The sequence below is a fragment of the Scaptodrosophila lebanonensis genome, unplaced genomic scaffold (genome assembly GCF_003285725.1).
Source record: "Scaptodrosophila lebanonensis strain 11010-0011.00,11010-0021.00 unplaced genomic scaffold, SlebRS2 tig00000053-arrow-pilon, whole genome shotgun sequence".
Taxonomy (NCBI): Eukaryota; Metazoa; Arthropoda; class Insecta; order Diptera; family Drosophilidae; genus Scaptodrosophila; species Scaptodrosophila lebanonensis.
In genome coordinates this window covers 11,562,673-11,589,737 of record NW_022060548.1, presented here as the reverse complement: position 1 = coordinate 11,589,737, position 27,065 = coordinate 11,562,673, and the positions used below count along the sequence as shown (strand labels likewise).

The 27,065-nt window shown below is 40.4% G+C and overlaps 8 protein-coding genes across 10 annotated transcripts; 4 read left to right on the top strand and 4 right to left on the bottom strand.

Annotated features, from left to right (window-relative positions):
* Positions 1 to 6,973: 6,973 nt before the first annotated feature.
* On the bottom strand, positions 6,974 to 8,356 carry LOC115623948 (solute carrier family 35 member B1 homolog). The gene is made up of 3 exons (XM_030518511.1): positions 8,018 to 8,356; positions 7,482 to 7,943; positions 6,974 to 7,425 (listed from the first exon to the last, which is right to left on the bottom strand). The coding sequence occupies exons 1-3, from the start codon at positions 8,232 to 8,234 to the stop codon at positions 7,070 to 7,072; spliced, it is 1,035 nt and encodes a 344-aa protein (XP_030374371.1). The 5' UTR covers positions 8,235 to 8,356; the 3' UTR covers positions 6,974 to 7,069.
* A 520-nt stretch (positions 8,357 to 8,876) lies between these two features.
* Positions 8,877 to 14,356, bottom strand: LOC115624389 (ubiquitin carboxyl-terminal hydrolase 8). 2 transcript variants are annotated; one of them, XM_030519100.1, is made up of 8 exons: positions 14,020 to 14,356; positions 13,384 to 13,899; positions 13,153 to 13,315; positions 12,568 to 13,086; positions 11,671 to 12,195; positions 9,947 to 10,177; positions 9,352 to 9,809; positions 8,877 to 9,296 (listed from the first exon to the last, which is right to left on the bottom strand). In XM_030519100.1, the coding sequence occupies exons 1-8, from the start codon at positions 14,112 to 14,114 to the stop codon at positions 8,966 to 8,968; spliced, it is 2,838 nt and encodes a 945-aa protein (XP_030374960.1). In that variant the 5' UTR covers positions 14,115 to 14,356; the 3' UTR covers positions 8,877 to 8,965. The 2 variants fall into 2 exon arrangements, with proteins under 2 accessions (XP_030374960.1, XP_030374961.1); XM_030519101.1 differs by lacking the exons at positions 11,671 to 12,195; positions 12,568 to 13,086; positions 13,153 to 13,315; positions 13,384 to 13,899; positions 14,020 to 14,356 and adding an exon at positions 10,853 to 11,025.
* A 495-nt stretch (positions 14,357 to 14,851) lies between these two features.
* Positions 14,852 to 16,124, top strand: LOC115624393 (putative tRNA (cytidine(32)/guanosine(34)-2'-O)-methyltransferase 2). Its single transcript, XM_030519105.1, has 3 exons — positions 14,852 to 14,985; positions 15,036 to 15,694; positions 15,750 to 16,124. Exons 1-3 carry the CDS (start codon positions 14,853 to 14,855, stop codon positions 15,885 to 15,887), a joined length of 930 nt encoding a protein of 309 aa, XP_030374965.1. The 5' UTR covers position 14,852; the 3' UTR covers positions 15,888 to 16,124.
* LOC115624391 (transcription termination factor 5, mitochondrial) lies at positions 15,953 to 17,973 on the bottom strand. 2 transcript variants are annotated; one of them, XM_030519102.1, is made up of 4 exons: positions 17,683 to 17,973; positions 16,645 to 17,632; positions 16,357 to 16,581; positions 15,953 to 16,299 (listed from the first exon to the last, which is right to left on the bottom strand). In XM_030519102.1, the coding sequence occupies exons 1-4, from the start codon at positions 17,870 to 17,872 to the stop codon at positions 16,008 to 16,010; spliced, it is 1,695 nt and encodes a 564-aa protein (XP_030374962.1). In that variant the 5' UTR covers positions 17,873 to 17,973; the 3' UTR covers positions 15,953 to 16,007. The 2 variants fall into 2 exon arrangements, with proteins under 2 accessions (XP_030374962.1, XP_030374963.1); XM_030519103.1 differs by having other exon boundaries at positions 16,645 to 17,623.
* A 24-nt stretch (positions 17,974 to 17,997) lies between these two features.
* On the top strand, positions 17,998 to 19,223 carry LOC115624392 (ribosome production factor 2 homolog). Its single transcript, XM_030519104.1, has 3 exons — positions 17,998 to 18,115; positions 18,176 to 18,391; positions 18,455 to 19,223. The coding sequence occupies exons 1-3, from the start codon at positions 18,096 to 18,098 to the stop codon at positions 19,161 to 19,163; spliced, it is 945 nt and encodes a 314-aa protein (XP_030374964.1). The 5' UTR covers positions 17,998 to 18,095; the 3' UTR covers positions 19,164 to 19,223.
* On the bottom strand, positions 19,160 to 19,960 carry LOC115624394 (COMM domain-containing protein 2). Its single transcript, XM_030519107.1, has one exon. The coding sequence runs from the start codon at positions 19,940 to 19,942 to the stop codon at positions 19,262 to 19,264; it is 681 nt and encodes a 226-aa protein (XP_030374967.1). The 5' UTR covers positions 19,943 to 19,960; the 3' UTR covers positions 19,160 to 19,261.
* A 130-nt stretch (positions 19,961 to 20,090) lies between these two features.
* LOC115623617 (ralA-binding protein 1) lies at positions 20,091 to 22,538 on the top strand. Its single transcript, XM_030518036.1, has 4 exons — positions 20,091 to 20,251; positions 20,318 to 20,459; positions 20,544 to 21,407; positions 21,608 to 22,538. The coding sequence occupies exons 1-4, from the start codon at positions 20,164 to 20,166 to the stop codon at positions 22,455 to 22,457; spliced, it is 1,944 nt and encodes a 647-aa protein (XP_030373896.1). The 5' UTR covers positions 20,091 to 20,163; the 3' UTR covers positions 22,458 to 22,538.
* Positions 22,539 to 22,655: 117 nt separating this feature from the next.
* LOC115623618 (malate dehydrogenase, mitochondrial) lies at positions 22,656 to 25,236 on the top strand. Its single transcript, XM_030518038.1, has 4 exons — positions 22,656 to 22,814; positions 23,023 to 23,230; positions 24,143 to 24,339; positions 24,403 to 25,236. Exons 1-4 carry the CDS (start codon positions 22,749 to 22,751, stop codon positions 24,940 to 24,942), a joined length of 1,011 nt encoding a protein of 336 aa, XP_030373898.1. The 5' UTR covers positions 22,656 to 22,748; the 3' UTR covers positions 24,943 to 25,236.
* The last annotated feature ends 1,829 nt before the right edge of the window (positions 25,237 to 27,065 follow it).

The following is a 27,065-nucleotide window of genomic DNA, read 5'->3' as shown; positions in this document are numbered from 1 at the left end:
AAACGAGTCGCTGGTCAAGTCGCATCGAATGCAGCTCGACTTGAGTTCATTTTCCTTCAACGTTTGCATAACACGCACAATCAAAATAAAGCGAGTTCACACAACCGATATATAAGATATATATGTATGTATACAGATATATGCAATGCCTGTGCCACAGACAGTGTGTGTGTGAAATGTTTTATGGGGCTTTAGGCCAAAAATGCTTTTATTATTTTATGTATTTTTCTTCTTTTTTGTTGTTTTTTAATATTGATTTTCGTTCGGCGAGCTTTGTTTTTGTTACACACGCCAACAAATTAACACACGAGCACTAAAAATAATTCAGAACTTTTGCCCGAGCGTACGACTCTTGAGGTTGATGTTGAGATTGAGGCTGGCAAAAACGTTAAAATACTGAACATCGAACACTGAACAAAACAAAACACACACAATAACAATAACAACAACAACCGCAACAGCAACAGCAACAACAAAATAACAATTGCAGAGAAGGCGAGAGCACGCTGTGGAATTTCGCGTCTGTTTTATGCAACTGCGATGGCCAAAAACGAAATTGGCATGGCCAAAAACTGCAAAAGGAAACGGCAGCACAGATACAAAAACCACAACAACAATAAAGAATGCAGCACCAAAATAAACCGACGAAGCAAACGCGAATGCAGTCAATGGAGCCAAAAGGCGAGCGCACGACTAATTGGTAAGCTGAACAGAAGAGCGGAACTAGTGAGAGCGAGAGTGCGAATGAGAGCGCCGCGTGCCATACTTGGGGTTCATTTACATTTGAGCAAAGGAGGAGGCACGGAATGCCCCACTGAAAATGAAAACAAAACAGCATGCAATGCAACTAAAAGAAGAGCGCGAGAGCGCCAGCGACACAGAGACTGAGCCAGTGAGCGCATACACAAGCATGAGTCCATCATGTGCAGTATGCGCTTTGCCGGAGAGCACATTTTGAGTGAGCATTATATATTTAATTCATAAAAGCAAGCAACGAAAAACAAACCGCACACAGACCAGTGCATGTTGCCAAGAGGATGAGGCGCATGAGATAGACAAAGAGATGGAGAGCAGAGTCACAATTTTACGGTTTAGGCTAAAGCGACATTTTATATGCTCTGCTTATGCTGCTGCTGCATCATCTGTATTACTTAGCTGCCCCAAATAGACTGAAACTGCACATTGCGTATACGCACTGAGAATAAGTCGTAAAATGGTGAACTTTGTAGCTTGCCGGCGCCACGAAGTATGCTACAAACAGCAAAGTCAACTAGAACAACTACTTATAATAAGTAGCTACAACTAGCGATGGGAATTTGAATCAACTGCTGCAACCATTGATACTTTTAAGCTTACTATAATAGAGACAGGACTTATCTTTAATTTTAACTTTAACTTTAATTTTACACAAATTCTTTATCTGTTTGTCTTCAAATCCCAATATTGAAAGAATTTCTGGGAAGGCGAAATGAATTCGCGATTTCTGGGTGAAAAAGTAAAATTAAATGATTAATATCGTTCCTACAATTAACGGCATTGCTTTTGAAAATAACCAATTAAATAATCGAATTAAACAAAGCAGCTCAACAACAATTTACTTCGGCAGTCCAGTCCGATAGACATGGATTTCCTTGAATTATTTTCAATTCCGCCCAAATCCACTGTTCTCAGTATATTATTAAAATAGATTTTAGAAATATGTATGTAGTTGGTGAATAAGTTTAACTCGTACATGAAACTAGCTCTTTTACAATCAATAATAACATTTTGGATAAAACGCAAAATGTAAATATTTATGGAAATGGGAGGAGCAAAATGGTATTTCTTGTTACTTTATCTTACTTTTAGCTATTAAGCATGGCGTTTTTTCTGGACAAATTGTGAATGCCATATTTTTATTTCTTGACTGATTACTTGTTCTATTTTCCTAAGAGAAATTCGTCCAATTAGCGCACGATTTAGGCTCATCTGTAGCTGCCCCAAAAGCTACGCAGATGCGTCGTATGAGTAATATTTGTTTTTTTTCTTCGCATACTTGACAAGACGCCAAACACGTGAGCGTTACGTTTTGGCATATAATGCATCTGCGTGTGTGTGAGCGTGTGTTTGCATTTTTGTATGATTGACATATATTGTGGGCTGTCGTTTTGCTTATGATGCGAGCTTTCGAAATACCAGAGCTCTGGCCTATGACTCATCTTCTTATAACTGACCCTGGATACTTCAAGCATTGTATAGTATATTGGGCGAAAGGTCAAGTGGGATGATTGGCTCATTTCTAATTGCATAATGTTTTGCTTTTAATTTAAATTATGTGCTATGTGAGAACAAATTTCTTAACTATGAGCTTCACTTTTATTTCAGAGGCCGCCTTCAAGTCTACTCCCACTTATCAGCTACAAACCAATGACCGCCTCCGCAATCAGTTGCACAGCGCGGCTCTATAAAATAAACAAACTCACCGACTCACACAGGAAAATATAGCCATTTGTATGTGAAAGCGTTCCAATTAAAATTTATTACAATTAATCAGGCGAAGCGTGCAGAAAATGCACAAAGAGCGGCAGAATTTAAAATAAAATGCGAGGCCCACAGAGATAAGTGATTCATATTTATTCTGAAGACAGTTCAACATGCTTAGATACATATTGTTGAAACTAAATTATTTACACAGCAGCACAAAAAATAGATTATCCTGCATTTCATTAACAATTTGATTTCTCTAAGCTATACATTTTATTTTTGATTTTTATTAATACAAACTAATTACAATTATATATGTGCATATATATTAAAAGCATTTAAAAAAGGGAACCAATTTTATTACCCTCATTATCTCCCATAATTAAATTGGACTGCTCTATTATTTTCAAAATTACCAATCATAAAGACTATTATTCAAATTTAATTTATTTTGACTAATATTTTTAATTAATTTTGATTAATTATATTATTATTTCATTTGTTTACTATTTCTTTATGTTTAGTGTTTTTTTTATTAATTTCACTTATATATTATTTTACTTTTGTTTTATATATTTATTAGAATTTTGGAATTTTTAACTAATTTATTGGAATTTTTGTAATTTAATTAAATTTTTTCCCCCAATTTTGTTTATAATTCACAACCGGTTCGCACCGGTTATTGGGTGATTGTCTTCATTTTTTCGTAGCTAATTATGCATCTGACCATTGCTATCGGTACAGGCAGAAGTAATCCGACAAGCCCATCGGTTGCCTCAGCTTCTGGGTTAGCAGCAAAGCCAAGCTGCTAATCCCCCAATCCTAGAGACCGGAGCCGCCAACTTCCGGATGGGACGAAATCCCTTAAATTAAATGGTCATCGAACTGACCATTGCTATCATGCGGAGGTAATTCGAAAAGCCCATCGGTTGCCTCAGCTTCCGAGTTAGCAGCAAAGCCAAGCTGCTAATCCCCCAATCCTAGAGACCGGAGCTCGCCAACTTCCGGATGGGACGAAATCCCTTAAATTAAATGGTCATCGAACTGACCATTGCTATCATGCGGAGGTAATCCGAAAAGCCCATCGGTTGCCTCAGCTTCTGGGTTAGCAGCAAAGCCCAGCTGCTAATCCCCCAATCCTAGAGACCGGAGCTCGCCAACTTCCGGATGGGAGGAAATCCCTAAAAGACAGCGATCGAAGGAAGAAAAGTCCACAGCCGCTACATCGATCCTACGCCTAGGAGACGACTGATAACATTCTCATGGAGGGTATGATACGTCGACGCAAATGGACGTGGGTCAAAAATTGAGTTAAAGGATCGCTCAGATGCAAAAAGTCAAAGCCTAGGAATCAATCATGTTAATCATTGATTCTTTTTGAAGCTCTAGTTCGGGAGTTCCATTTCCAGAGAAACAACATGTTCGGTCTTTTATTTATTTTTTAATTTGTGTTGAATCTCGGCAATCACCGCAAAAGAATCTTATGTGTTAACACCTCTCATATACTGAATATTATTTTTTCTATTTACTATACAATTTCATAAACCAATTTTAAAAATCAACCCCCTTTTATCAGTAAAGTCAGCCCTAAGTTGAAGGCCACTTTGTTAACCCATCAACGTACAAGAATGTACACGTTTTTCTCAATTGTGAAATATTTAGAAAAGTCACACAAACTGTACATACGCCTTAGCTACAAACTTTTGGGCGAACATCCAAACATGTGACCAGAGGAGGCAGCAACCAAACGGTCGGCTGTCAATGGATGGATGACATCATTGGTGTGGGCAAGACAGTAGGATTTGTGGGTGGGTGGTGGAACTACACCATGACAATGTAAATGTGGAGCACAGTATAGAAAAGAAAACAGAGCCGAACGAAACGAAACGAAATAGACAGACAGGCAGACATTTGCCAGCACAAAGCAAAATTTGAAAAAAATGTTTATAAATAAGTAGCTAATAGAACTTGGCGATGGGGAGGTGCAAAGCAGATGCTATATTTTGGTTAGCCACAATTTTTCTTTTCGGCAAATGTCAAATGCGTTTATTGGCCTCAGGTGAAGCATGACAGGGAACCAAAGCGAATGAGAAACGATTCATCAACATTATTCCTTTTGCAGCGACTTGTTGAGCACAAAAGGAAACGTTGAGAAAGTGAGGAACGAATATGCAAATATTGTATTTGGGTTATGCAATGACCATAGAGCTAAGCAATGGTAAATTATGCATATTTTTTGACAAAAAAAAACTTGAATTTTTCATTAATCACTTCCCATAGTACATGATTTGTATCTGTGTGACTATAACTTTTTCTTAAAATTGAATTTGCCAATTTAACGAAAGGATGTCGAACCCATTCAATAGGCTTGTACCACTATTCTGAAGACATGCAGACCAAGGACTAAAGCACCCGTTCGACATGCTTCTAGCTCGTGCAAAACCAACTCATTTATCAATGCATATTATTTTAAATTTCTGTTTGCTTTGTGACGCACTTTGAAATATGTTATTAAATGAACAATATGTGAGAAATCTATATTTTATTACAGTAAAAAAAGAATTTACTGTCATTGAAAATGAGGAATATATATTAATTTATACCATTACTAAAGTTTTGAGTATGTGTTCATAGCTGTTAGCTCAGTGTATTTTGTGTTTATTAAGTCATCACTGATAAGCTTTGCTGCCTTGCAGCGAAATTCCATTAATTGCCGAATGATGCTCTTTAAGTATCACGCGATTCTACTTGTATACGACGTAGCAGGGCGTACTATATTTTTATTGCACCGCAGTAAAACAAGAAATTTATGCCCGTATTAATTCTTTTTTCTCAAGTTGTTATTGAAATCAGTGTTTGACGTAGACAGCAGAATCAATTGACCGATTTGGCAGAGCAAAATTTTATTATCAGCCAAATATAAACATACCCACCCATATAGTACAAAAGTACACTTATGTATATATATTTTAGTTTGGATTTGTGTATCGGACCTGCGTATTATTTATTGTTTTGCGTGGAGCTCTTTGTGTATTTTATTATTGCCGCCACTATTGATAGCAACAGCTTATTAACATATCACACATTAATATAAATACAAGTATATACACAAATATGTGTACATACATAGTATGTTTCATCGATGGGCTTTTCACTATCTTTTAGTATGTCGGTCGTTTGTCTATCATTCGGGTCGCAATGCACAAATGTGTGAAATAATAAATCAGAAGTGTTTTGTTTTTGTTTTTTCGGTTGATAAGCATGTGCAAAAACAATAAAAATAACGAAATAATATATATATTGTTTTTAAACTTTACATAATAGACGACAGAAGAGCATTTCACCGGCTTCTGTTGCTTGAGAAATTTTCAGGCAACGGAACAAGCCAGAAAAAGTTTACGTCACTTAGAAAAAGCACAACAACAACCGGCAAAATATTAACGGTATATAAAAACAACCACCATCCATGTCCAGGTTACAAACATAACGGCAACGAGTGTAACAAAGCGAGAGCGCAGGTTTTAGTGTGTGTGTGTGCGTCTGTGTTGTGTTGTTGGGGGTGGCAAAGGCATTGAGGCCTTGAACACCATGTGTTCACGTCTTAAAGCAATGCAAAAAAACGAGATTTGCACACAATTTCCACCTGGTCCTGGGCCTATATTTATATAAATGTATGTACATACGTACATATATTACACTTATTCATGGCATCTCTCATTCACTTTCGTTTCGTTTAGTTATTTGGTTCGTCTAAAAATAAGCCATCACTCAGTCAACACACACACATACATACGCACTCCTATTGCAATACACACAAACAAACAGCTGGCGAAAATTGTCGCCCCACACAACAGCAACAACAACAAATGAGCTGACACTCACCCAAGAAGAAAATATTTGTTTTATATAAATGAGCAGCCAAATGAGTTCTGCTTCTCTTTTTTAACACTTTCAACACATTTCCACTTCATTAAATTTCTAATTTAACTAATTTCACTGATGGGTCAAGCTTTATTGCAATTTTTGTTGCCTGCTTTTGATTGCTTTTCTGCCCGTGCATGTGTGTGTTTGTGTGTTAAAAACGCGGTAGCCGATTTACCGAGTGTCCTTTATGTGATTGCACAGTTGCGGACAAATTTACATTTTCTATTTCGATATTCTCAATATACTCGCTGGTATTTGCATACCATGAATAAATATACGAACAACACATGCATTTAAGTAACGAAAATAAACTGGTGAAATGCACGCGCGGACCGTTGTTAACGAGAAAGCCAGCGAAGTGACTTAGGACGATAGACTGAGCTATCGATATCCGACACGTAGGGCTACCACTCTACGCTAGCATCGATACTGAGTATTCATTTTAGCGGTTATCCAGCGCTCTTATAAAAGTCAATTAAAATTTTTAAATTAAATATTTAATTAGTTGTCAGATCTAGTGGAGTGTTCGATTGTTAATACAATATTGACGTTTTGTACATAATGCAATTCGGAGATAGGTCTACTATTCTTCTACAGATAATGTTATATATATGTATGTATGTATGTATTTACATGCAGCTAAACACAAGACGAATTATACTAAAAAAAACTCTAATAAATTCTATGAAATCAGTTTCTTTTGTTCCTCATTATTGCCCTTCAGTTTGACATCGCTTGGTGATTTCTTAGCCGGAACTTGCTTTTTTCCATACAGCATGTCGGCGAAGAGCGCCGCAAATACCAAAACAGCACCGAACCATTGCCGAGCAATAAGTCTGTTACCAAACATCAACACAGAACATAGAACCGTAAAGAACTTGCGCGTAGTAGTAACCACAGAGCAGGCCAGTGGCCCAAAACTAGCAACCATCAGGAAGATAAATAGTTGGCCCATAGCGCCACATAAAGCAATCAAAGCGATGTGCGTCCATAGCTCTGGATGGCGAGTCGCAAAATATATAAAATCCTTGCCCTCACCTGCAACAAGCACGAATCAACAAATATTTGTATATACATACAGGTTATTAGCTTACCAGTCAGTATCATCGCACCACCCAACATTAGAGTGCTCCAAAAGTTCATGGCCAACATCATTTGTTGGCCTGATGGGGCAGAGGCTGCTCGCATGCGTTCCTGAATAGCAGCACACAAGCCATCCATCGACAAGCTTAGGAAGAGTAGCAGCTCACCCAGCCCAGTTGTTTCGGCTGGCAAATTCGAAACTTTACTCTCCTTGTACATGAATAAAATGACGCCAACAACTATGGTCAGCACACAGGCATATCTTGTCCAGCTATAAGACTTGCGACCAATCAACACGCCCAGTATCATCACGGGTATGGGCTTGGCAGACTTGCCCACAACTTGCGTTGGATATGGAACCCAACGCAGCGCCATGTTTGAAGATACCATGGCTAGCAAGTAGGTGAGGGCGCTCGCTGCATAGTAGCCAGTGTGCGTGGTGTCCTCTTTCTGCGGCTTCACCACCAGCATACCTTTTCCGGGCAATGAAAGTGTGGGCGTTTAACAATTGCGTCGCATGGTATGTGAAACTAATCGCAGCTCTTACCTTTAGCAAACACAAAATTACAAAAGCATTGCACCCAGACTAGCGCCAAGGCGTAGGTGTATCGCTCTCCAATACTCCCATCCGGCTGCACCTGATCGCCATACCGCCCTCGTGTTATATTCTCCTGCACAATTCCATAAAGAAAATAACAGAAGAAGATGCCAGCTGCGTATATAACAAAACGACTGTTCTCTGGTATGTTCATGATGTGTCTCATTTATGCATGCGACTGTAAATTGGCAATCAACTTTCACGCTTATTATACTAAATTTAAAATTGTTTATTTCATTTTACACGGCTATTATTGTAGTACCACGTATTTGTCTTCGCGCAGCTGTCAGTGTTGGTAAAGTTACACGTGGCATTACACAGCACTAACGCAACAGCCGTCACTTGGTAGCGTTGCCAGATCGCAGACAACGCGCCGTCATTTGAAAAGCGACAAGTGTTTGGAACAATTTATGTTTATTCAGAAATTGAATTTCATTTATTTGGTTTAAAAATATATATATATATATATGTATATAGGTATGTATGAATGTAAAATATATGAACTATTTATAAATTTGCTCTTTTTTGTTTTTGTTATAATGCACTTAAAGTTTCACGAATTAAACCCGTAAAATAGTTTATCATTTAAATTGGTTTGTTTTTTCCTTCACTTAAGCTAAGCAAAATTAGTTTGTAGTTGGCTTAAAAGTATGTAATCGTTAAATTAAACAACAACAAACAAGCATCAATTAAAATATTTAGCAACAGTTTGCAGTAAACTATAAATTTTGGAGTGCGACTAGAACTACAGTAAAGAATGAGCTACTGGGTCGGAAAAATAACAACTAAAACAAATTAAAACAAATTATTATCAAAAGCAGGTAGAAGGTATGGGTATATATACACAAAGATATATAAACATAGTTTGTCGAGAAAACACTGCTTTTGGGTTCACGCTCACGTTTCAACCGGCATGGGAGGCAGCCAGGTATAAAATAGAATATAAGCCGCACTGGACACGACAGCCGATGCGTCCAGCGCTGTTACGGTCTGATCATCAAATTTGAACCAGCGCCCATAGTTAGCGCTCTTGCAGAATGCCGTATAATGCCCGCTTTCCATGGAACCGTAGTGATTGGAAACGCCGTACAGGTTGTACGTTTTGGGCGTAATTGAACGAGATTCGGCACGTGCTATATAAGGCGTCATATCCATATTTTCAAGCGGAAAACGCAAGTAGTTTTGTTTCTTGATATAGGCGCCAGTGTCCGCAGGATCCGCATAGAAACTAGATAATTTAAATGCTTATTACATAATTTCAAATCAAATATAATAATGCTTACCGCTTCAAGTGGACAACCAACACTGGGGGCAGTTTTGAGATGTCCAGTTTCTTGATAGCGTCCCGTTTCGTCTTACAGCCAGGACAATTCCAGCCATGGATGCGTTCTCCACTAAAATACATATCCATGCATTGCTTCAGATAGCAGACATTGGCATTTGGGGGCAATTCCAAACTGAGATTCGAAAAACATTCATAGGTAGCTGACTCCTTGTTGCAGGCCACACACTTAACGGTGCTCTTCATTTGGCCATAGAATAAATGCAGTATGACACTCTCCTTATACTTTGTGAAATCCATCCAAGCCTTCTCCGCGGCACTAATCGTCTCTTGCGTTCGCGGCTGGACGAGCAAAGTCTGCAGATCCGAATGCAGCCAATCCATGAGGATGGTGAGAAACTCGTGCGAGTCCTGCTGATCGACGCCGCGAAAGATTTTCTGATACTGGCCCACAACATACTGAAAAAGAAGACATATGAAATGAATTAGTTGTAGGCATAACTAGAGGGCTGTTCCTATTCATTCACAATCACAAATTTTGTGGAAATCTGATTGATTTTGATAAATTTGTTTCCGCATTCCTTTTCGTTACTCACCCGCAAATCTTTGCTGGCCACGCTCTTGTAATTGCCGTTCCACAGCTCCTTTATGAGTGCGGCAACCTCTTCGATTACCTGGCCATTGGTTTTGTTGCTGCGACTTATAAAGTTCTTGTACCGATCGGTTATGCAGTATTCTGTCAACTGGGGCGTATTGCTCAGGCACTGAAGAATGCTGTTCATATAACAGGTATTGCCCAGATTTTTCAGACCTGTTAATCCTCGTCCCTTTAAGACAGATGGATTCATTTAATTTCGTTTGATTTATTTGTGCGACAATTTCGTTAAATGAAAAACATATAATATTATATATAATAAAGCATATTAAGGACTCTGTTCCTGTTTTAGATTTCGATTAAATTGGTCTGGGAAACACAAATAAATTTTTTGTAGAAAAAGTTAATATAATTAAGGGAACATCAAACACTAAACACCATCAAGAAACTTTTAATTTTGACAGGTATTTCTAAGCGGAAATAGGTTTGAACCTCTAGCTAGTTTTTTTAGTTACTAAAAAATGATCGAATTACTCGATTTGTAAAGTTATGTCCTTGCTTGATTGGAATGAATTGTAAGTAGTTCCCAATTTTCTCACGTTAAAAAAGGGGGTTATCGTCGAAATTGTAATCGTTTTACTTTTGACAAGTAATCGAAATTGTTTCTGATTTATTGGAGTCTCATTTGATGGATCGAAGGAAAACATAATAGATTTAAATATGACAAATTAATATTAAAGATATGTATATTCTCTCGTTCGAAAATTGAAACAAACGATTTCGCCGCACAGCCAGCTTTGCAAGTAATTTTGTAAAAACTGAAAATTTAGCCAAATTGACAAATTTAAAAGAATTAAACTAAAGCAGGCCTCAAAGCCAACTATTTAAGCACTCTTTTGTCTCTTACGCGTCTGAGCGGGAAAATTGAGCTATAAATACTGTAGGTAGGCGGTCCCGTGGGCAACTGAAGTTTTACGCCCGACACACAAATCATCCTTTGAAATTGTCTCTTGATCGGCACGCGAGAACTTTAAGAACTTTGACTATTGTACGTTGCTTCAGTTTGTACGTCTTGAACATGCTTTGAGTTGAGGCGAAAATTGGCGACTGAATCGAACAAAATGCGCACGACAATGTGAAAGAGGAAACATGTGAACCATTACACGTGACCATGAGCCATAGCTATGCTTGGGCTATTGATTGGGACACCGTCTGAGGCCAGACTATTAATAGCAACCGGTGGTTGCAACGCCTCCCCCAAAACGCATATGAATCAGCCAAACAACAATGCAAAACTAACACAAGAAAGCTTAATTGTCTAGTGATTGGCTTTTAAATCGACTTCTCACCCACCTCTGCATTGGACTGTTGTGGACAGTGGGTGGTGCATTGGTGTATAATACGAACTTGGTACGCTTAGCAATCTAGTAGAATCTATGCAACAAGTAAAGGGGAAAAAGACGAGGAATAAATCCAAATCCATGCTTTCTTAATAATCGTTTGAAGAGTTAAAGATTCCAAATAACACATCATACTGGGATAATCAAATCAATCTTTCACACAATATTAAAAAAAAAAATACCTCAAACCCTCCAGGCTCAACCATCATTATCATCACATAAAAGTTAACAAATTTCCATTAATTTCTAGCTGATGCGTCTCCTTTCAAATTTTATGTGAACTGAGATGTTAGTTATAGGGCTCGTTGAGCCTACTGGCACTCACCACATTCTGTCCGATAACGGGTGAGAAATCACGCTTTCTATCCGCTGGCTGGCTGCGCACAATGTTGTTAATATGTTGCTGTGGCTTCGTGGCCCGATCGTAGGTTGGAATGAATGGCAAAGTATTGTTCTCGACGATGGTCGGTGCTGGATCGGAATCCTCTTGTAATCGTCTATTGTCGTCATAAGGAATGTGTAGCTGTGACGTGAAATTATTGGATAATGATTGAATTGGTTCCTTCGGCTGTGTGCCCTGCATGGACAGGGCATCTGGGGGCGTTGGCGGTGTGGGTGGTCTTGGCTCCTTGTAGCTGCGCTTTGCCTCACGCGCGATAGCCAAGAGACGTTCGCGTTCCAGACGCTCGCGTTCATGTTGTGCATCCAGCAGTTGACGTTCCTGGATTTTGGTCTCAATATTTCGGGTTGCCTCCGCATCCTTAGGCGAGAGTTGGGGTGCTTGCTGCTGCTGTTGGTGTTGTTCCTTGTAACGATTCAGCTCATCACGCAGGCGTATGTTCTCGATTTTCTGAAAGATTTAAATTAAGGGAACCTTTTTAAAGAGGTGTACATTTGCAATGAGAGGCGGTAGACCTTTATTTCAGTTCTTCCATATCGAAAGTTTGTCGTGCTAATGGCGCCCATGCCACAACTTTCCCAAGGATCCCAAAACCAGACAATAACATTTTCTGCAATTCTATCATGCAGATAATTCAATTTTCTCGCTGTGCACAAGAGAGTTTCATCCATTTTCTTCAAAACTGTCAGCCAATTATAATATTCTATTTTAATTTTGTCTCAATTTTTTTTTTGGCAGAAAATTCAAAAGCATCTTTGTCGCTAACCGAAAATTTCTTACTTATACTAAAGGGTTTAATTAATTAAAAATGTATATACTTACATAATCCTCCGCGGTGCTTTCGAGCTGCAGTATATTATAAAGCAGCTCCTGCTCGGAACTGGTCAGTGTAGCGCCCTCGTCACGCAATCGTTTCAATTCGAATAGATTTTGCCACTTCTTTGAGGCATCATCCAGGAGCACATCGTTCTGTTCTGCCTTTTGTAGGAGTTCTTGTTGTTCGCGCATTATCTCGGAAATTGGTTTGCTTCGCTCGTCATATGTACGCATAGCTGCCTGTTTGCTGGCACGATCCACATTGGGTCGCTGTTTCCCCAAGGTCCCCGTTCCCATACCATTTTCCGCTGGCATCGAAAAATGTCGGGCTTTAATATCCTCTTTCATGGTTATGTCTGATATGGAGGGATACTCGATGTCGTCGAGGCCATCGATATCGTTATTATTTTGCTGTGGTGCCTGCACACTGGGATTTGTGCAGTGCGTGGGATACATCATGACGAAGTATTCATAGCCGCCTTCGAGGATTTGTATGGGCGCGCGATAAGTCACATCGGGATCCCACTGCAGACAGGGAACATTAAGCATTAAAATTTTCCAGTAATTTCAGTAATTTATAATCATACGCACATTCTTTAATATGTCCAACAGTATTGCAATGGCGGTATTGGACGCTGGCTGCGCATCCTTTGTATTCCAGTCCATTAACACCACAGATTCTTTCACTGAACGCGATGCCCACGACGCCTTCGCACTGCTGCTCAGCCTGGCCTGCAATCTTCCCGCCGACATTCTAAAATAAAGTAACGGAAATCGTTTGAGAAAATGTACAACTTCTTCGTGTTTTCTTGTGGTGTTTACCCCGGCGTTATCAGCTCTTCGGGCACATTAAATGCACAATAGTAGGTCAAGTGGGAGTTCTCATAATCGGCGCTAGCGCGACAGTCCATAATTAACACAGATTTCTGTTGCATACGCTGGAACAGTGCCTCGCAACTAATTACTCCCGATGGCGCATATTCAACGGCCTGCGCCTGCATTGGCGTCGTTAGCATCGTTTGCGAACGCACTGTGATGTTCTGCGATAAACGGCCATTCGACTCGGTCGTCGCTTTCAAAGCATTTAACCCATTTAGCTCATAGCGTCTGCTCAGCGAATCACTCAACACCTCTAGTGTGTCCATTATGCGACGATTTGAATCGGTGTCGCCCAAAACTTGTCGCACCGTCTGTTTATGCTGTGCATAATCAGCTTTTTTACGTATGCACGACAACATATTAAAGTATTTCATGTACGCGATGTAAGCCAACTCTTCGTCTCCATCGAGGCGGTATTCCTCAGCAGCCAGGTACAGCTTACGTGCGGTGTTTAGTAAGCTGAAAACAAGAAAAAATTATAATTAGAATTATGATGAATTGTTGAAATCAGCACAAATTTTATGGAGACAAATGCGAGCAGAACGGGCGGGCGGGGCAGGCGGACAGGTATCAACTTACATTTTCATACTCTTGCTGCGCACATCTGGAATGATCGTCAGCTTCTCTAGGTCCTCGAGTTTAGCGCCCATATGCAAATGCTTTAATTGTGTCATGACCAGTCCGAAATGAGGAGCTTGTAATTACGTTAAGGTATTATTTTTGATACTTTGTAGGATTATGCGGGGTTGTGCTGTTGTTGTTGTTGCAGGTGCTGCGTTGACGTTGCAAGCGTATTTGGCTAGCATCCAGAAGCGCGATTGGGCCAGTAAACGAAAATGTATTACTTTAGCGCACAGTTATCACATTAACTCGAGCAAAATGAGAATCATCTCATGTGCAATACGCCTCAATTCAGTGTAAAAACCACCCAATTCGAGCGAGCAGCTTACAATAGGGATGGGCAATAGCTCACCGATTTCCAGCCATTATCGATAACCCGCGCAGTCTGGCACCTTCATGCAACCATCTGTTGACTGCAACAATAGCGGTATTCCTGCAATTGATTTATAACTAAAATGTAAATAGGTTGAAAATAAAATTTCATTTGATGCATCTTCTTGCGTGAAACAAATAGTTTTCAAATCTTAAAATAAAATCGTAGGTTCTATCCCTCAGTTAGAAAAACATGCTTTTTAGACGGCCTTACATCAGATACTGGGCATTTTACCCGAAAATCTGATTAAAAGTGGATGTCTTCAAAAGATATACAACTTTTAAAAGTATATAAAGAGGCTTCAGTTGAGTCACGAGCCATATTTTGTTACGAATAGTTAAAATCATGCGTGTGTGTTCTTTCAAATTTTCATGCCAATGCCCATCTCTAACTTCAACAACAAACAACAAATTATTGAATGTGTAAAAAAATGGGCAGATCTTCAAAGGATAAACGCGATATTTACTATAGACTAGCCAAGGAAGAAGGCTGGCGGGCTCGCAGTGCTTTTAAACTGCTGCATGCAGAGGAAACCTTTGGAATACTTAAAGGTAAGGCGAACTCACAACTAAACATTTAATTTATACGAACAACATTGTAGGCGTTACACGTGCTGTGGATCTGTGTGCTGCGCCCGGCGGCTGGTCGCAAGTCCTATCGAAGTACCTCTACGAGCCCCGAAGTGCTGAGGATCGTAAGCAGGTTAAGATCATTGCAGTGGACCTGCAGGGTATGGCGCCCATAGAAGGCGTCACACAGCTACGTGCTGATATTACAAAGGAGGAGACGGCGAAGGCAATTATTGAGTATATTGGCGGGCAAAAGGCACAACTTCTGGTTAGCGATGGCGCCCCAGATACTACTGGCAATCACGATTTGGATGAATACATGCAGGGCCAGTTGTTGCTCTCCGCGCTAAGCATTGCGACTTATGTACTGGAGGAAAACGGCTCCTTTGTGTCGAAAATATTTCGTGCCGGCAACACAGGCTATATTTTTAAGCAGATGCAGCGATTCTTCAAGGATGTGTGCGTTTTCAAACCAGGCGCCTCCCGCAATTCCAGCATTGAAGCATTTGTTGTGGGACGACAGTTCTGCCTCCCCTCCAACTATGTGCCTTGTAATTTGATAACTGCCTGGATCGATGAAGATCCTCAAACTTGGATGGTGCAAAAATGTGGTAAAGTAGCTAAACCCAAGTTACGTGTGCCATTTGTAGCCTACAAGGATGTGCTCGATGCGGATCGCAGCTACGAACTAGTATGTATTTTTTAATATCCATTTACTTTTACTTTTAAACCCAAATCTTTTAAAGGATGAGAATTATCGGTATAATGAGGTGGTGCAAAAGCCTTTAACTGCCGCTTATCAAGATGTATTGCAGAAAACAAAGAATGTGTCCATTAGATACAAGCCCATTGTTATACACCACACTGAACCGCTGGAAAGTTGACAGAGCAGCGCAGACTCTGCTACATTGAAGACTGAGATTCAACAGCTATGGATGAAAAGCCTCTAATCATTAATATTCCAATTTATTACAAATAACACAACTATATACAATTCAAAGCTATCATACGTGCTGCATGACAGTCTTCTCCGCTGGCTTCACGCCATATTTATACACTTTGTTCAAGCTCTCTGGGAAATCAGGCAGTAGATTATTAAAGTTCTCCACATGATGAGAGTGCTGTTCCGTCCAAATGCCATCGCCAGTAAAATGAAACTCTGATTCGATTAAATAGAGTATGAGCGTCAAAATCTGTGAGTTACTGAGCGCATTTACGTCGGAAACATTCGGCAGCTGCAGTTCCTCGAAATAGTCTGACGATTGCAGCAAAAAAAGCTTCTCCTCAATACGTTTACTGTGGTGAAGGAAGAGTATCAATATGCAGAGTGCTAGACTATAGTTTTTAACTTACATGGGATATACGAGCAGATGGATGTTATGGAAAATGTCGTCTATCGAAAATTTCTTGCTTAGCAAATATTCCAGACATTGTTTCACCTGCAATAAAGGTATGTGACACCAATTTGGATGACGCGAGAGCAGATCCCGCAGCAGCTGCTGATCCTTGAACATAAGATTGCTCAAATAGAAAATAATGTCGCGACCTTTCGTGCGATCAGAGCCATCGCGAGCAAACCTTTTAATGATACAAAAACAAAATAAATTCCTTCTTTAAACTAAGATTAAAGTTGATACCAACTTGGCAAACGCTTCAGAGCCGCAGGAGAGAATATGCAGAGAGGCACAGCGGACCTTTAGCTGATTTAGATAGTCTAGACGCAGGCGCGCCTTATTCTGATAGTGTACGAGACGCAGGATACGCGGATTCGTGCCCAGCACTTGGAACTCTTCGATCTCGTTTAAATCTCGCAGGCGCTCCAACACGGTATCGGGTCCTAGAGTAAGCACCTCCAAGCAGCGCATGATAGCATTCTCTCTGATGCCAAAGGCGCGAACATGTTCCAATGTCTGCTTGAGGCTGTCACAACTGGACATTAGGATTTTGGGTCGACGAAAACCTATTTGCTTTATATCCATGTCATCTATTGTGGGTATCTCCTGCAGTATGCGACGTACATTATCCGCATCGGCATGCAGCAGAAAGATATTTTTGCGCAGACGTTCGTCAGGAAAATTAAGCTCCTTGGTCAACAGCTCAATTGTATCCTGAACAGATTGAAAACTTTTGTGGCGTACACGTCCATAGACGCGCCACATCTTCGCCAGATCCTCGTCACTCATTTGCAGACGCCGGCTCAGGTATTCATTGAGCAGTGTCTGCCTCAGAGTCTTTAGTGGGATGATCTCATCAACAGATTCATGCAAATGCTTGGGCAACTCCACATCTGTAAAGGATGCAGCCAATTTTCGAGACACATTCAGATCGTATGGTATGTAGCGATATGATTTTAGTATGTTAATAGGCCTGTTTATCACCGTCACGTATTTAAACAATGTGGGAATGGAAATTTCCTGCAGCCCACATTCAAGCAGCACACTGTGACGGTTGGATAGCGTCGATGCATTATAATACATAATCATTGGCTTTGTTACGATGTCATCGACACTGTAATTCAACGATTTTAAAGCATTGAAGGCGTTCTGCAGATCCTTCCTTTTCACAGTTCTTAATTCGGGATGCTTTTCCAAAGCTGCTGCCCAGACACGGTAATTACTGCCTGAAAAAACTGACAGTATTAGTGAATTACGTTTACAATATAGAAGAATTTTTGGCTACCTAAGGTACGTGTAAGGTAACCAGGATTTAAAGACTCATCCACAGGCAACTCCGATTCTTTGGTCGGCGCTTTGGGGGGCTTGACATTTTCCCGTTTCTTGGTCGGCTTCTTTGTTGCAGCCAATCCACGGGTTATATCCCCAAGACTGCGTACCAGCAAAATAGCCTGGCTGTGACTTTTACGCAGCATTATTATACCATTCTCAACAACTCTTTTTTTATATACAATATAAGTGCACCGTAAACTGTTGCATAGGCGTTATGGAGCTGCCAACCCGATTTAAATATTTATCTTGCTCGGAACACCTAATGTAGCGAGAAGGTGGCAACGCCTGAGCGACGCTACACGTGCAGAAAGTATTTCTGCAGAAATTTTTAATTTTCAACCATTTTACCTGAATTATCGCCTAAACATGTCGCTTTTACGCATCAGGTAAGTACCTAACGATTGATTAGTTAAGATTATAAACAAGGAACTACCGTTGTTCTGTAGAAAACCAAAAACTCGCAAGGGTAAAAAAGTGCTGTTGGCTCGGGAGCCTCAACTTGTGGAGCCGGCACGTACTATGGTCTTTCTGGACGGACGTAAATGTGGAGGCAATGTGAAGCAATGCATGAAAGATTTACAGCAGCTAAAGAAGCCATTGGTTAAGGTGCTAAACCGCAAAAACGATATAACGCCCTTCGATGATCCTTCCTCTTTGGAATTGTAAGTAAACAATGTTCGTGCATTTAGATCAGGATCTGGACTCACTCTTATCTTTGTTCACAGCTTGGCAATGAAAAACGATGCTGCGCAGTTTGCCTTTGGGTCTACATCTAAGAAGCGGCCGGATAATATTGTGCTTGGTCGCATATTTGAGAACGAAATCCTCGACATGTTCGAGTTGGGCATTAAACGTTACCTGTCTATTTCAGACTTTAAAAACGAGAAGATCGGCACCTGCGTGAAACCCTGCCTTGTATTCAATGGTCCCAAATGGGCGCAAACGGAGGAACTGCGTCGCTTGCGAAATTTGTTTATAGACACATTCCACCGAGAAAAAGTCGAATCTATACGCTTGCAAGGCATTGAGCATGTCCTTAGTTTCACTGTCACCGATGACATGAATATTTTGATGCGTTCTTATCAAATATTACTAAAAAAGTCGGGCCAGAAGACACCGCGCATTGAGTTGGAGGAAATTGGTCCATCGGCCGATTTCTCTATACGTCGCACGAAAATCGCGTCTGAGGATTTGTACAAACAGTCCAGAAAGCAGCCCAAACAGCTTAAGGTCACCAAAAAGAAGAATATCACCACGGACGGCTTGGGCAATACCAAGGGACGTGTACATCTGGGCAAACAGGAAACTGGATCCATACAGACACGTCGCGTCAAGGCGCTTAAAAAGACACCAGAGGAGAAACGCGCCGATCGCCAAAAGAAGAAGGTTGCACTGAAGGCAGCAGCGATTGAAGCTTTGACGGCATCAGGTTAAGATGTTTGTAGTTAGTTTTACTAGTAATAAATTGGTCCAGCTTATAACATACACCTAAAACGTTGTGACTTAGTAATTAATTAATCAATTATTTAAGGTTAATGTATGGCTGCCACAATATTTCTGATGCGTCGCGTCTTAGACTCCATCATGGCATCCTCGAGAACTTTGATCATATGCACTAAGCTGTTGACATCCGTTTGCACTAGCACATCCTTGCGATGCCGTCGCTCGTCCTGTTCCATAGCACGCAGTTCTTCCTGTGTGCGTCCTGTCGTGTCCACTTCGAGCAGTTCCCGGTTTTCGTTTTTGGGCTCTCTATGTAGGTACAGCTTCATAGTCACAACAATATTGCTTTGCTGCAGCAAGCTGCGAGACGCAATGCGCACCTCCAGTCGCCAATCCAGATTAACAAGGCGATAGGAACGGAGATTTGCCGATTTTATGGAACTCTCCACAAAGTTGCGCTTGCTCTGCGCAAATTGCACAAGCACTTCGAGAACTTCTTCGCTCAGATCGGGAAAGGTTTGACGCAACATCTCCAAATCAATTTCATGCGCCTTTTTGGTGACATTAATTAGCAAAGAGATCAAAGCTTCCACTGCCATTTGGACACTTCTTTCGTCCACTGCATATTTCTTTGCGAGCACCTCATACCGAGCCGGATTTGGGCCATTGATGAGGTAGTCGAAGGCGTGTTTGCACAACTCTAAGCATAAGTCCGGACGCTGGAGCAGCTTCAGATGATCACGCTGCATTTGGTTAAGAGGCAGCGACATGGTGAAGCAATACAAATTTTCACATTAATTGTTTTCCTTTTTCAAACCACAATTAAAGCGTCAGAAACGCGAATGTAAACAAAACAAATGGGCAACGCCGCTCATAAACAGCTGCTGCGAAGAGCAGAAGAAGAAGAAGCTCTGTTTATTGATTGCCTCAGCGGCTTGTAAACATAATAATTGGCCGAGTTAATTGTTTATTTAACTCAAATAGCCACAACATGGACTTTGACAGTCCCGAAGAGAAGGAGTTCCCCGGCTTGTATGCCTCCGAATCCACATCGAAAAAGAGCAAAGAGGAAAGCGATTGTAAGCGCTTGATACTGAATTGGGCGCGGTGCGGGAAAATCAATTAAATTTCTTTGTGTTTTCCAGACAGCGATGGTGAACATGATAAGCACAGCAAAAAAGATTCATTGCTTATCGGACGACGGAAAGATAAAAAGGATAAGGGCAAGGATCGGGGCTATGCAGCACTTGAAGGTGAAAGTTCGCCTGAGGAGGAGCTAGACACCAAGTAAGTAGACATGGAACTATAAATAAATGCCTGCATAAGTCGCATGATATATAAATACACTTACTATGTATATGTGCCCAACAGAAGCCCTTCGAAATCCAAAAAATCAAAAACGTTTAAATTCACAAGTTCCAAGAGCAAAGAGAAGCGTGAGAAATCACGGGATAAGGAGAAAACGGACAAGGAATTGAAGCAAGTCGAAGAAGAGCCACAAAAGGATAAGGACAAAGCACACGAGGAGAAGGAGCACAAAAAGAAAGACAAGGAGCGCAAAGAAAAAGATAAAAAATCCGAAAAGAAGGAGAAAGACAAAAAGGAGAAAAAGTCCAAGCAGGCGCATCAGGATGACGTCAGTGCAGAGGAGGCACTAGCTCTTGGCTATCCCGTTTTCGGAGTATCCGTGAGCTTAGCAACCGAACGTAGTCGCTGCCATGATGGCATCGATTTGCCGCTGGTCGTGCGCGACTGCATCGACTATCTACAGGAGCACTGCCTGAAATGCGAGCAAATTTACAAGGTGGAGCCCATTAAGACGCGTCTCATGCACTACAAACGATTGTATAACAATCGGGAATACGATGCCGAAGTGGATGAATTAAATTTACCTACAGCTTGCAGCCTTTTAAAGTTATTTCTGCGCGAGTTACCAGAACCACCGCTCACCACAGATCTGATGGCACGTTTCGAAGAGGTAGCCTCGCATCCAGAGGTCACCAAGCAGCAGGAAGAACTCCAACAGTTACTCGAACAGTTGCCCAAATGCAATCGCACACTTTTGGCATGGGTCCTCTTGCATTTCGATGCGGTCATACAGCAGGAGCGGCACAACAAACTGAACGCACAATCGCTGGCCATGCTGCTTAGCAGCACACTTCAGATGTCCCACCGTTTAATGGTCGCACTCTTGTGTCACTGCAATCAACTGTTTCCAGACGTCAAGCTGATAAAGTGAGTAAACTGTCAAGAGATAAGATTAGAGCACATGCGCTGCTGATCTCTATTACATAGAGATCGTTGATGGCTATGAGTGTGGTGCCACGGAAACGCAATCGTTTTGCGCGATTTGTGCAATTTGTGCTCAAGTTAAATGCCTTACACATTGAAACTAAACGACAACTACAAACTAACCATATTTTCTGTTTCTACAGATATGTGCCCCCACTTACATCGTCCAGTCCCAAGTTGCCGGAGAAGCCAGACGATATACAAACAGAGTTGAGAAAACAGGATAGTCTGTTGTCGCAAATACACAGCGAAATGAATGCAGGTTTCATAACAAAGAAGCGTGAGGAACAGCTCTGGGAAGTACAAAGGATCATAACTCAGCTGAAACGAAAATTGAAGAGCTTCGAAAAGAAACAAGAAAAATCTATCGAGGAGCTGGAAAGCACAGCAATAGCAACAACATCACCAACAGCTGCAACTTTAACAACAGTACCTGCACCTGTTCCCGTAGCCACCATAAGCGAAGATACCACAGATTCTAAGCCACCTACGAACAACAAGAAAAAATCAATTGATTTAAGTGCCGGGGTTTCCGTTGATGAAGTAAGCACGACAAGTGTGGAATCAAGGCCTCAAATAGACTCGCCCGTGGCTGTGCCGGAATTCATCATCGACAAAATTAGCGGCTATGTTTTGTTGCCGAAAACAAATCCACATCGAGATGAATTATTGCGCCTTCAGATCGAGTACGATGAATTAATTGCATGGCAAAATGAACTAAAAGCGCGCATTTTGAGCGAACGCAACGAAGTGTTTAGATTAAAACAACTGTACGACCAGAAATTACAACGCCAGCAGGCTACAATGGCTCCCGTGCCACAGCCAACTGAGCTACCTGCTGATGGCGACTACGAACGCGTCATTGAGCATTATACGCGTGAAAACGCGCTTCTGGAGCATAAAAAACAAATGTTGGGCATGGAACTAAAGGAAGAGAAACGCGCCTGCATTGCTCTACAAGTAGAGCTGCGAATGCAACAATTTCAAATGTAATTTACAATATGAGTATTTAAAACGCCAAGCGAACAAAAACAAAAAAGCTTCAGTTCAAATAAAAGCTTACGCTCACTTAAATTGGCGCCTGTATTTTTGTTTTGCAAACAAGTTGGCAGCTCCATAAGTGACTCTGGGAGTGAGCAACAACAACAACACGCTGCTTTTAACCTTGCGACTAGGTGGCCGAGAGTGCTTTCTGCGATTAGAGCTCTTGGGATTTTGCAAGCTGCAGTGCTTTTTGTTTTGCACAGAAATTCAACTAAATTAATTAAATAATTATTTAACAAAATGTTCAAGCAAGTGACCAAACAATTGGCGCTGCAAGGCGTGCGCAATTTCTCGTGCAGCAAGCAGGTAATATATAAAAGTTTCAATAGGCCAATATTTCAATACCATTAATGTTCTGGCCACCATTATCGTGTAAATTGTGTTTACGTAATACATTGAACTCTGTAATTTTAAATTACAATGCATTCGCATTTCGTTTAAAACTGGCTTCGATCAAAAGTGACGAGTGTTTTGAAACGAGTAACTGTAGTCTGAGTGTTCCGTTTCTTTATAGAACAACTACAAGGTAACTGTTTGCGGAGCCGCTGGCGGCATTGGCCAGCCCCTGTCGCTGCTGCTTAAGCAAAATCCCTTGGTCAGTGATCTGGCCTTGTACGATATCGTCCATACGCCCGGTGTTGCGGCCGATCTCTCCCACATTGATACCCAGAGCAAGACCGCTGGCTTCATTGGAGCCGAACAATTGGGTGACTCTCTGAAGGGTGAGTTGAGGACGGCAAGTGAGGTTATGTTATGTTAGATCGTGTAAGCGAAAAGTTTCCATATGTGTAGGCGTATAACCGGTTTATGATCTGAGCGCCGCTCATAGATAACAATACGATGCACAAACTAAAGATGATGCTTTAGTGCCCTGTAACGGAAATTTAAAAAAGGTATATTAGGTTTGTGCAAATGTACATACATACATACGTATATTTATATGTATGTATATAATTCTGAATTCTCTATTTCTAATGTCACCTAAATTGGTTATTTCTAAGAAAAGTTGTGACCAAAACGATTTTATGTCAGTCTCAGCCGCTTAAGTTACAGCTGCGGTTTTGTTCTTCTTTACATACTATAATATAAGTGAGGGTATTTCACTGTCGGGTTTGCTCGACTGTAACATTATCTCTTGTGAATCGAAATTCAAGTTCAAGTTGAATTCTAACGTTGAGGGGGGTGCTAATAAATAAAACTTGAAACTATGTATTGACTATGGATGTTATATCAGCACCACCCAACAAATAATATGATTGTTTTGCAATAATTTAACCTTAAACTCGAAATAGAAATTTAAATATGAAGCTAAGGCTGAGCTAAAGCTCAAATGATTTTACATTATTTGTTTGTAAAAAATATATATGTATTTATGTAATGGTTATATAATGTATATTTGAACTAAATACATTCGTTTTAGATTAGTTCGAGTTCATAAAATGAGAGCTTTAGTCTACATATATAATTTATTTTTTGTGAAAAAAATATAGAATCTGACTTGCAAGTTCAATGATAATGGCAATGCAAAGCATCTGTTTATAGCATTTGTTTATAAGTAGCATTTGTTTGTTTGAAAACGGACCTTTGTCTTATTGTTCTTTGCACTCTCTTTCGATTTTTGGATTCTTTTTTAGGCTCCGATGTTGTCGTTATCCCCGCTGGTGTGCCACGCAAGCCGGGCATGACCCGCGATGATCTGTTCAATGTCAATGCTGGCATCATCAGGGACATTTCCAACTCCATTGCCAAGAACTGCCCCAAGGCTCTGGTGGCCATCATTACAAATCCCGTCAACACCTGTGTACCAATTGCTGCCGAGATTCTGAAAAAGGTAATTGCGAATAAATGAAAAAGTTAAATCATTTAAACTTATTGAATACAATTTGTTTGTTAGGCCGGCGTCTACGATCCCAAGCGCCTGTTTGGTGTCTCCACTCTGGATGTTGTGCGCGCTCGCGCCTTCATTGGCCACGCCCTTGGCGTTGATCCCCAGCAGGTTCAAATTCCCGTCATCGGTGGCCATTCCGGTGTCACCATTCTGCCTGTGCTTTCCCAGAGCCAGCCTCAGTTCAAGGGCAATCAGGATGCCATTGAAAAGTTGACTGTGCGAATTCAGGAGGCCGGTACTGAGGTGGTTAAGGCTAAGGCTGGCGCCGGTTCCGCGACCCTCTCGATGGCATATGCCGGTGCTCGCTTCGCTGGCTCCCTGCTCAAGGGTCTGAATGGTGAGAAGAACGTCATCGAGTGCTCCTATGTCCAGTCCAACATCACCGAGGCGACATTCTTCTCGACACCCCTCGTCCTGGGCAAGAACGGTCTGCAGGAGAACTTGGGACTGCCCAAGTTGAATGACTATGAGAAGAAACTATTGGAGGCCGCCATTCCCGAGCTGAAGAAGAACATTCAGAAGGGCATTGATTTTGCCAATGCCTAAGGCGACAAACAGATCTACAAATACTAGCCAACAACAACATTACAACAATTTGTACTTCATTAGCACCCCTTCTCTGTACTCCAACTTAGTTACATTTTCGCTCCGCTGAGGTTGTTTTTATTTTCTATAACCTAACCGTACTTGCATAATGCATAATTCTTTGATTTAAGTTGAAAGCGTGTACAATAATCGTGTATCCAAAGATTAAACAATATCTACACATATATGTAGAACACAATTCTCACATGCGAAGCCACCAGTTGATACTTAAAATTAAAATAAATTACCAACTTAGTTATGGTTTGTGTAGAAAAAAAAAACAAAACCAAGAAGAAAAAATAACACGAAAGAAAAAAACAACAAAACTCGAAAGCATTTGTTTGTAGATTTATTTGCTGACACTTGTCTTGACAGCTCGAGCGTTCTTACTTCTTTCACGTCACCCCTCCCCCTCTACAACACTGTCTACAATACTTGGCACAACTACTACCCTTGCGTTTTGGCTCGATACTCGACACGCACACACACACATACACACACACACGCACCAATACCAGTGCCTTCAATTAAGCTTCGTTAAGATCAATTTAAAACTTGCCCGCATGTCATACGCGAGAGTTTCCGTACCCCTCACCTATCCAGTGTGCCTCTCCCCCTGGCTGTGCCTAGTACGTACATATTTTGGAATTTCTGGTTCAGGCAAACAAACATAATGCACACATATATGTATGTACATAGTATGTACTACATACATATGTACTATTGCATTTCAAGTCGGTCTTATGTACAGACAGTATTTTCAGAGCCCTTCAACAGTCGTTAAATTTAAGGTTGAAAATATTTCTATAACAGGCCACGAAGCTGTAGATCGATCTGGGAATTGGTAGTGCCTTTTATTGATGGCCAACAATTTTAATGCTTGACTTGCTTGTAAGCTATGTTCATACTGGCAAACATTTTTCTTATAAATTTTGGAGATATTTCAGAGGGTAGAGTCTAAGAATTGAATTCCAAAGCAGTTCTTTTTGGTAATGAAATGAATGTATTTGTGTCCAAATTATTTGCCCGTCTGACCATTTGCACACAAACGCATATTATCTGACAATTAGGCTTTGAAAACTGAATTTCTACGAAAATTTATTGTCGAAGAAAACTAAATTTAAGCATAAAACTCTTACTGGTTTTATATTTAAGGAACGTTTCAGTTGAGCAAATTATTAGTCTCGGACTATTTTCCCTTAAATTTGTGTTATTTCAAAAGTACTTCGAAAAATTGTTTAGTATTAAATTTTAATGAAACAAAATGTTATTTATGCGCACACTTCTGAGTTTAGACAAATTTGTGTGCAAATTTTTGCCTGGTTGACCAATTCCACACAAATGTTCGCTAGTTTGCAAGTAATCTATCGAAAGTAAACACCGAAGGAGTAGCTTAGTAAGGAATTATAATTAGTGTTTTATGAAACAACGTTCTATTCATAGCACACTTCTTAAAATGGAAAAATTGTTGTGCAAATTATTTGCCTGTGTGAACATTTGCACTTTTATATATAACCTAATTTGAAAGAAGTTTGTTGTGGACGAAATCAATGTTTATAGAACTCTTGCTGCTGTTCATTGAAGTAACTATTTATTTGTAAAACTAGACAATGTTGTGTGAAAATTATTTGCCTGTCCGACCATAGCTCTCTACACACTAGCTAACAATGTTATTAACACATCTGTTTATTTATTAACTTGTTCCGATCAATGATCTCGTGCTCTGGTTTGCTTATTTCTTTACATCCCATCTTCTAAATTATCTCTGCAAATATTACGTATGCGCCAGTAATTTGCAGGTTTCTGTTTTGAATTCTTCTGGGCGTTAATTATGACATCTTAAATTTCTTTAGACATGTATAATCTAACATTAGTATGTTTATTTTTGTGGAAAACATATTGCAACAATGTTTCTTTTTATAGCGTATATGAGATTCGCGCTTCCTTAACGTAATAATTGTTTTAATAATCAAGTGACTGATCACATGACTTAAACAAACATTAAAAAGATAGTGAGTTTGCTGCCAAGTTTATCGCTAAGTTAAGACCTTAGTAGCTTTGAAGCGTTTGCTGAGCTTTCAAGT

What these genes read in the sequence shown, in the direction of transcription:
- LOC115623617 (XM_030518036.1), top strand. Translation starts at nt 20,164, where the DNA reads ATGGACTTTGACAGTCCCGAAGAGAAGGAGTTCCCCGGCTTGTATGCC. An exon ending in GAGGAGGAGCTAGACACCAA is followed by an intron (nt 20,460 to 20,543) that starts GTAAGTAGACAT and finishes TGTGCCCAACAG; the next exon opens with AAGCCCTTCGAAATCCAAAA. An exon ending in CCAGACGTCAAGCTGATAAA is followed by an intron (nt 21,408 to 21,607) that starts GTGAGTAAACTG and finishes CTGTTTCTACAG; the next exon opens with ATATGTGCCCCCACTTACAT.
- LOC115623618 (XM_030518038.1), top strand. Translation starts at nt 22,749, where the DNA reads ATGTTCAAGCAAGTGACCAAACAATTGGCGCTGCAAGGCGTGCGCAAT. An exon ending in ATTGGGTGACTCTCTGAAGG is followed by an intron (nt 23,231 to 24,142) that starts GTGAGTTGAGGA and finishes ATTCTTTTTTAG; the next exon opens with GCTCCGATGTTGTCGTTATC. An exon ending in CTGCCGAGATTCTGAAAAAG is followed by an intron (nt 24,340 to 24,402) that starts GTAATTGCGAAT and finishes TTTGTTTGTTAG; the next exon opens with GCCGGCGTCTACGATCCCAA.
- LOC115623948 (XM_030518511.1), bottom strand. Translation starts at nt 8,234, where the DNA reads ATGAGACACATCATGAACATACCAGAGAACAGTCGTTTTGTTATATAC. An exon ending in TAATTTTGTGTTTGCTAAAG is followed by an intron (nt 7,944 to 8,017) that starts GTAAGAGCTGCG and finishes TGCCCGGAAAAG; the next exon opens with GTATGCTGGTGGTGAAGCCG. An exon ending in TGGTGCGATGATACTGACTG is followed by an intron (nt 7,426 to 7,481) that starts GTAAGCTAATAA and finishes TGCTTGTTGCAG; the next exon opens with GTGAGGGCAAGGATTTTATA.
- LOC115624393 (XM_030519105.1), top strand. Translation starts at nt 14,853, where the DNA reads ATGTGTAAAAAAATGGGCAGATCTTCAAAGGATAAACGCGATATTTAC. An exon ending in AACCTTTGGAATACTTAAAG is followed by an intron (nt 14,986 to 15,035) that starts GTAAGGCGAACT and finishes ACAACATTGTAG; the next exon opens with GCGTTACACGTGCTGTGGAT. An exon ending in CGGATCGCAGCTACGAACTA is followed by an intron (nt 15,695 to 15,749) that starts GTATGTATTTTT and finishes AATCTTTTAAAG; the next exon opens with GATGAGAATTATCGGTATAA.
- LOC115624391 (XM_030519102.1), bottom strand. Translation starts at nt 17,872, where the DNA reads ATGCTGCGTAAAAGTCACAGCCAGGCTATTTTGCTGGTACGCAGTCTT. An exon ending in GGCTCTGAAGCGTTTGCCAA is followed by an intron (nt 16,582 to 16,644) that starts GTTGGTATCAAC and finishes TATCATTAAAAG; the next exon opens with GTTTGCTCGCGATGGCTCTG. An exon ending in CATCTGCTCGTATATCCCAT is followed by an intron (nt 16,300 to 16,356) that starts GTAAGTTAAAAA and finishes CCTTCACCACAG; the next exon opens with TAAACGTATTGAGGAGAAGC.
- LOC115624392 (XM_030519104.1), top strand. Translation starts at nt 18,096, where the DNA reads ATGTCGCTTTTACGCATCAG. An exon ending in ATGTCGCTTTTACGCATCAG is followed by an intron (nt 18,116 to 18,175) that starts GTAAGTACCTAA and finishes GTTGTTCTGTAG; the next exon opens with AAAACCAAAAACTCGCAAGG. An exon ending in GATCCTTCCTCTTTGGAATT is followed by an intron (nt 18,392 to 18,454) that starts GTAAGTAAACAA and finishes CTTTGTTCACAG; the next exon opens with CTTGGCAATGAAAAACGATG.
- LOC115624389 (XM_030519100.1), bottom strand. Translation starts at nt 14,114, where the DNA reads ATGACACAATTAAAGCATTTGCATATGGGCGCTAAACTCGAGGACCTA. An exon ending in CCGTTATCGGACAGAATGTG is followed by an intron (nt 10,178 to 11,670) that starts GTGAGTGCCAGT and finishes TCTGTCTTAAAG; the next exon opens with GGACGAGGATTAACAGGTCT. An exon ending in TGGCCAGCAAAGATTTGCGG is followed by an intron (nt 9,810 to 9,946) that starts GTGAGTAACGAA and finishes CTTCTTTTTCAG; the next exon opens with TATGTTGTGGGCCAGTATCA.
- LOC115624394 (XM_030519107.1), bottom strand. Translation starts at nt 19,942, where the DNA reads ATGTCGCTGCCTCTTAACCAAATGCAGCGTGATCATCTGAAGCTGCTC.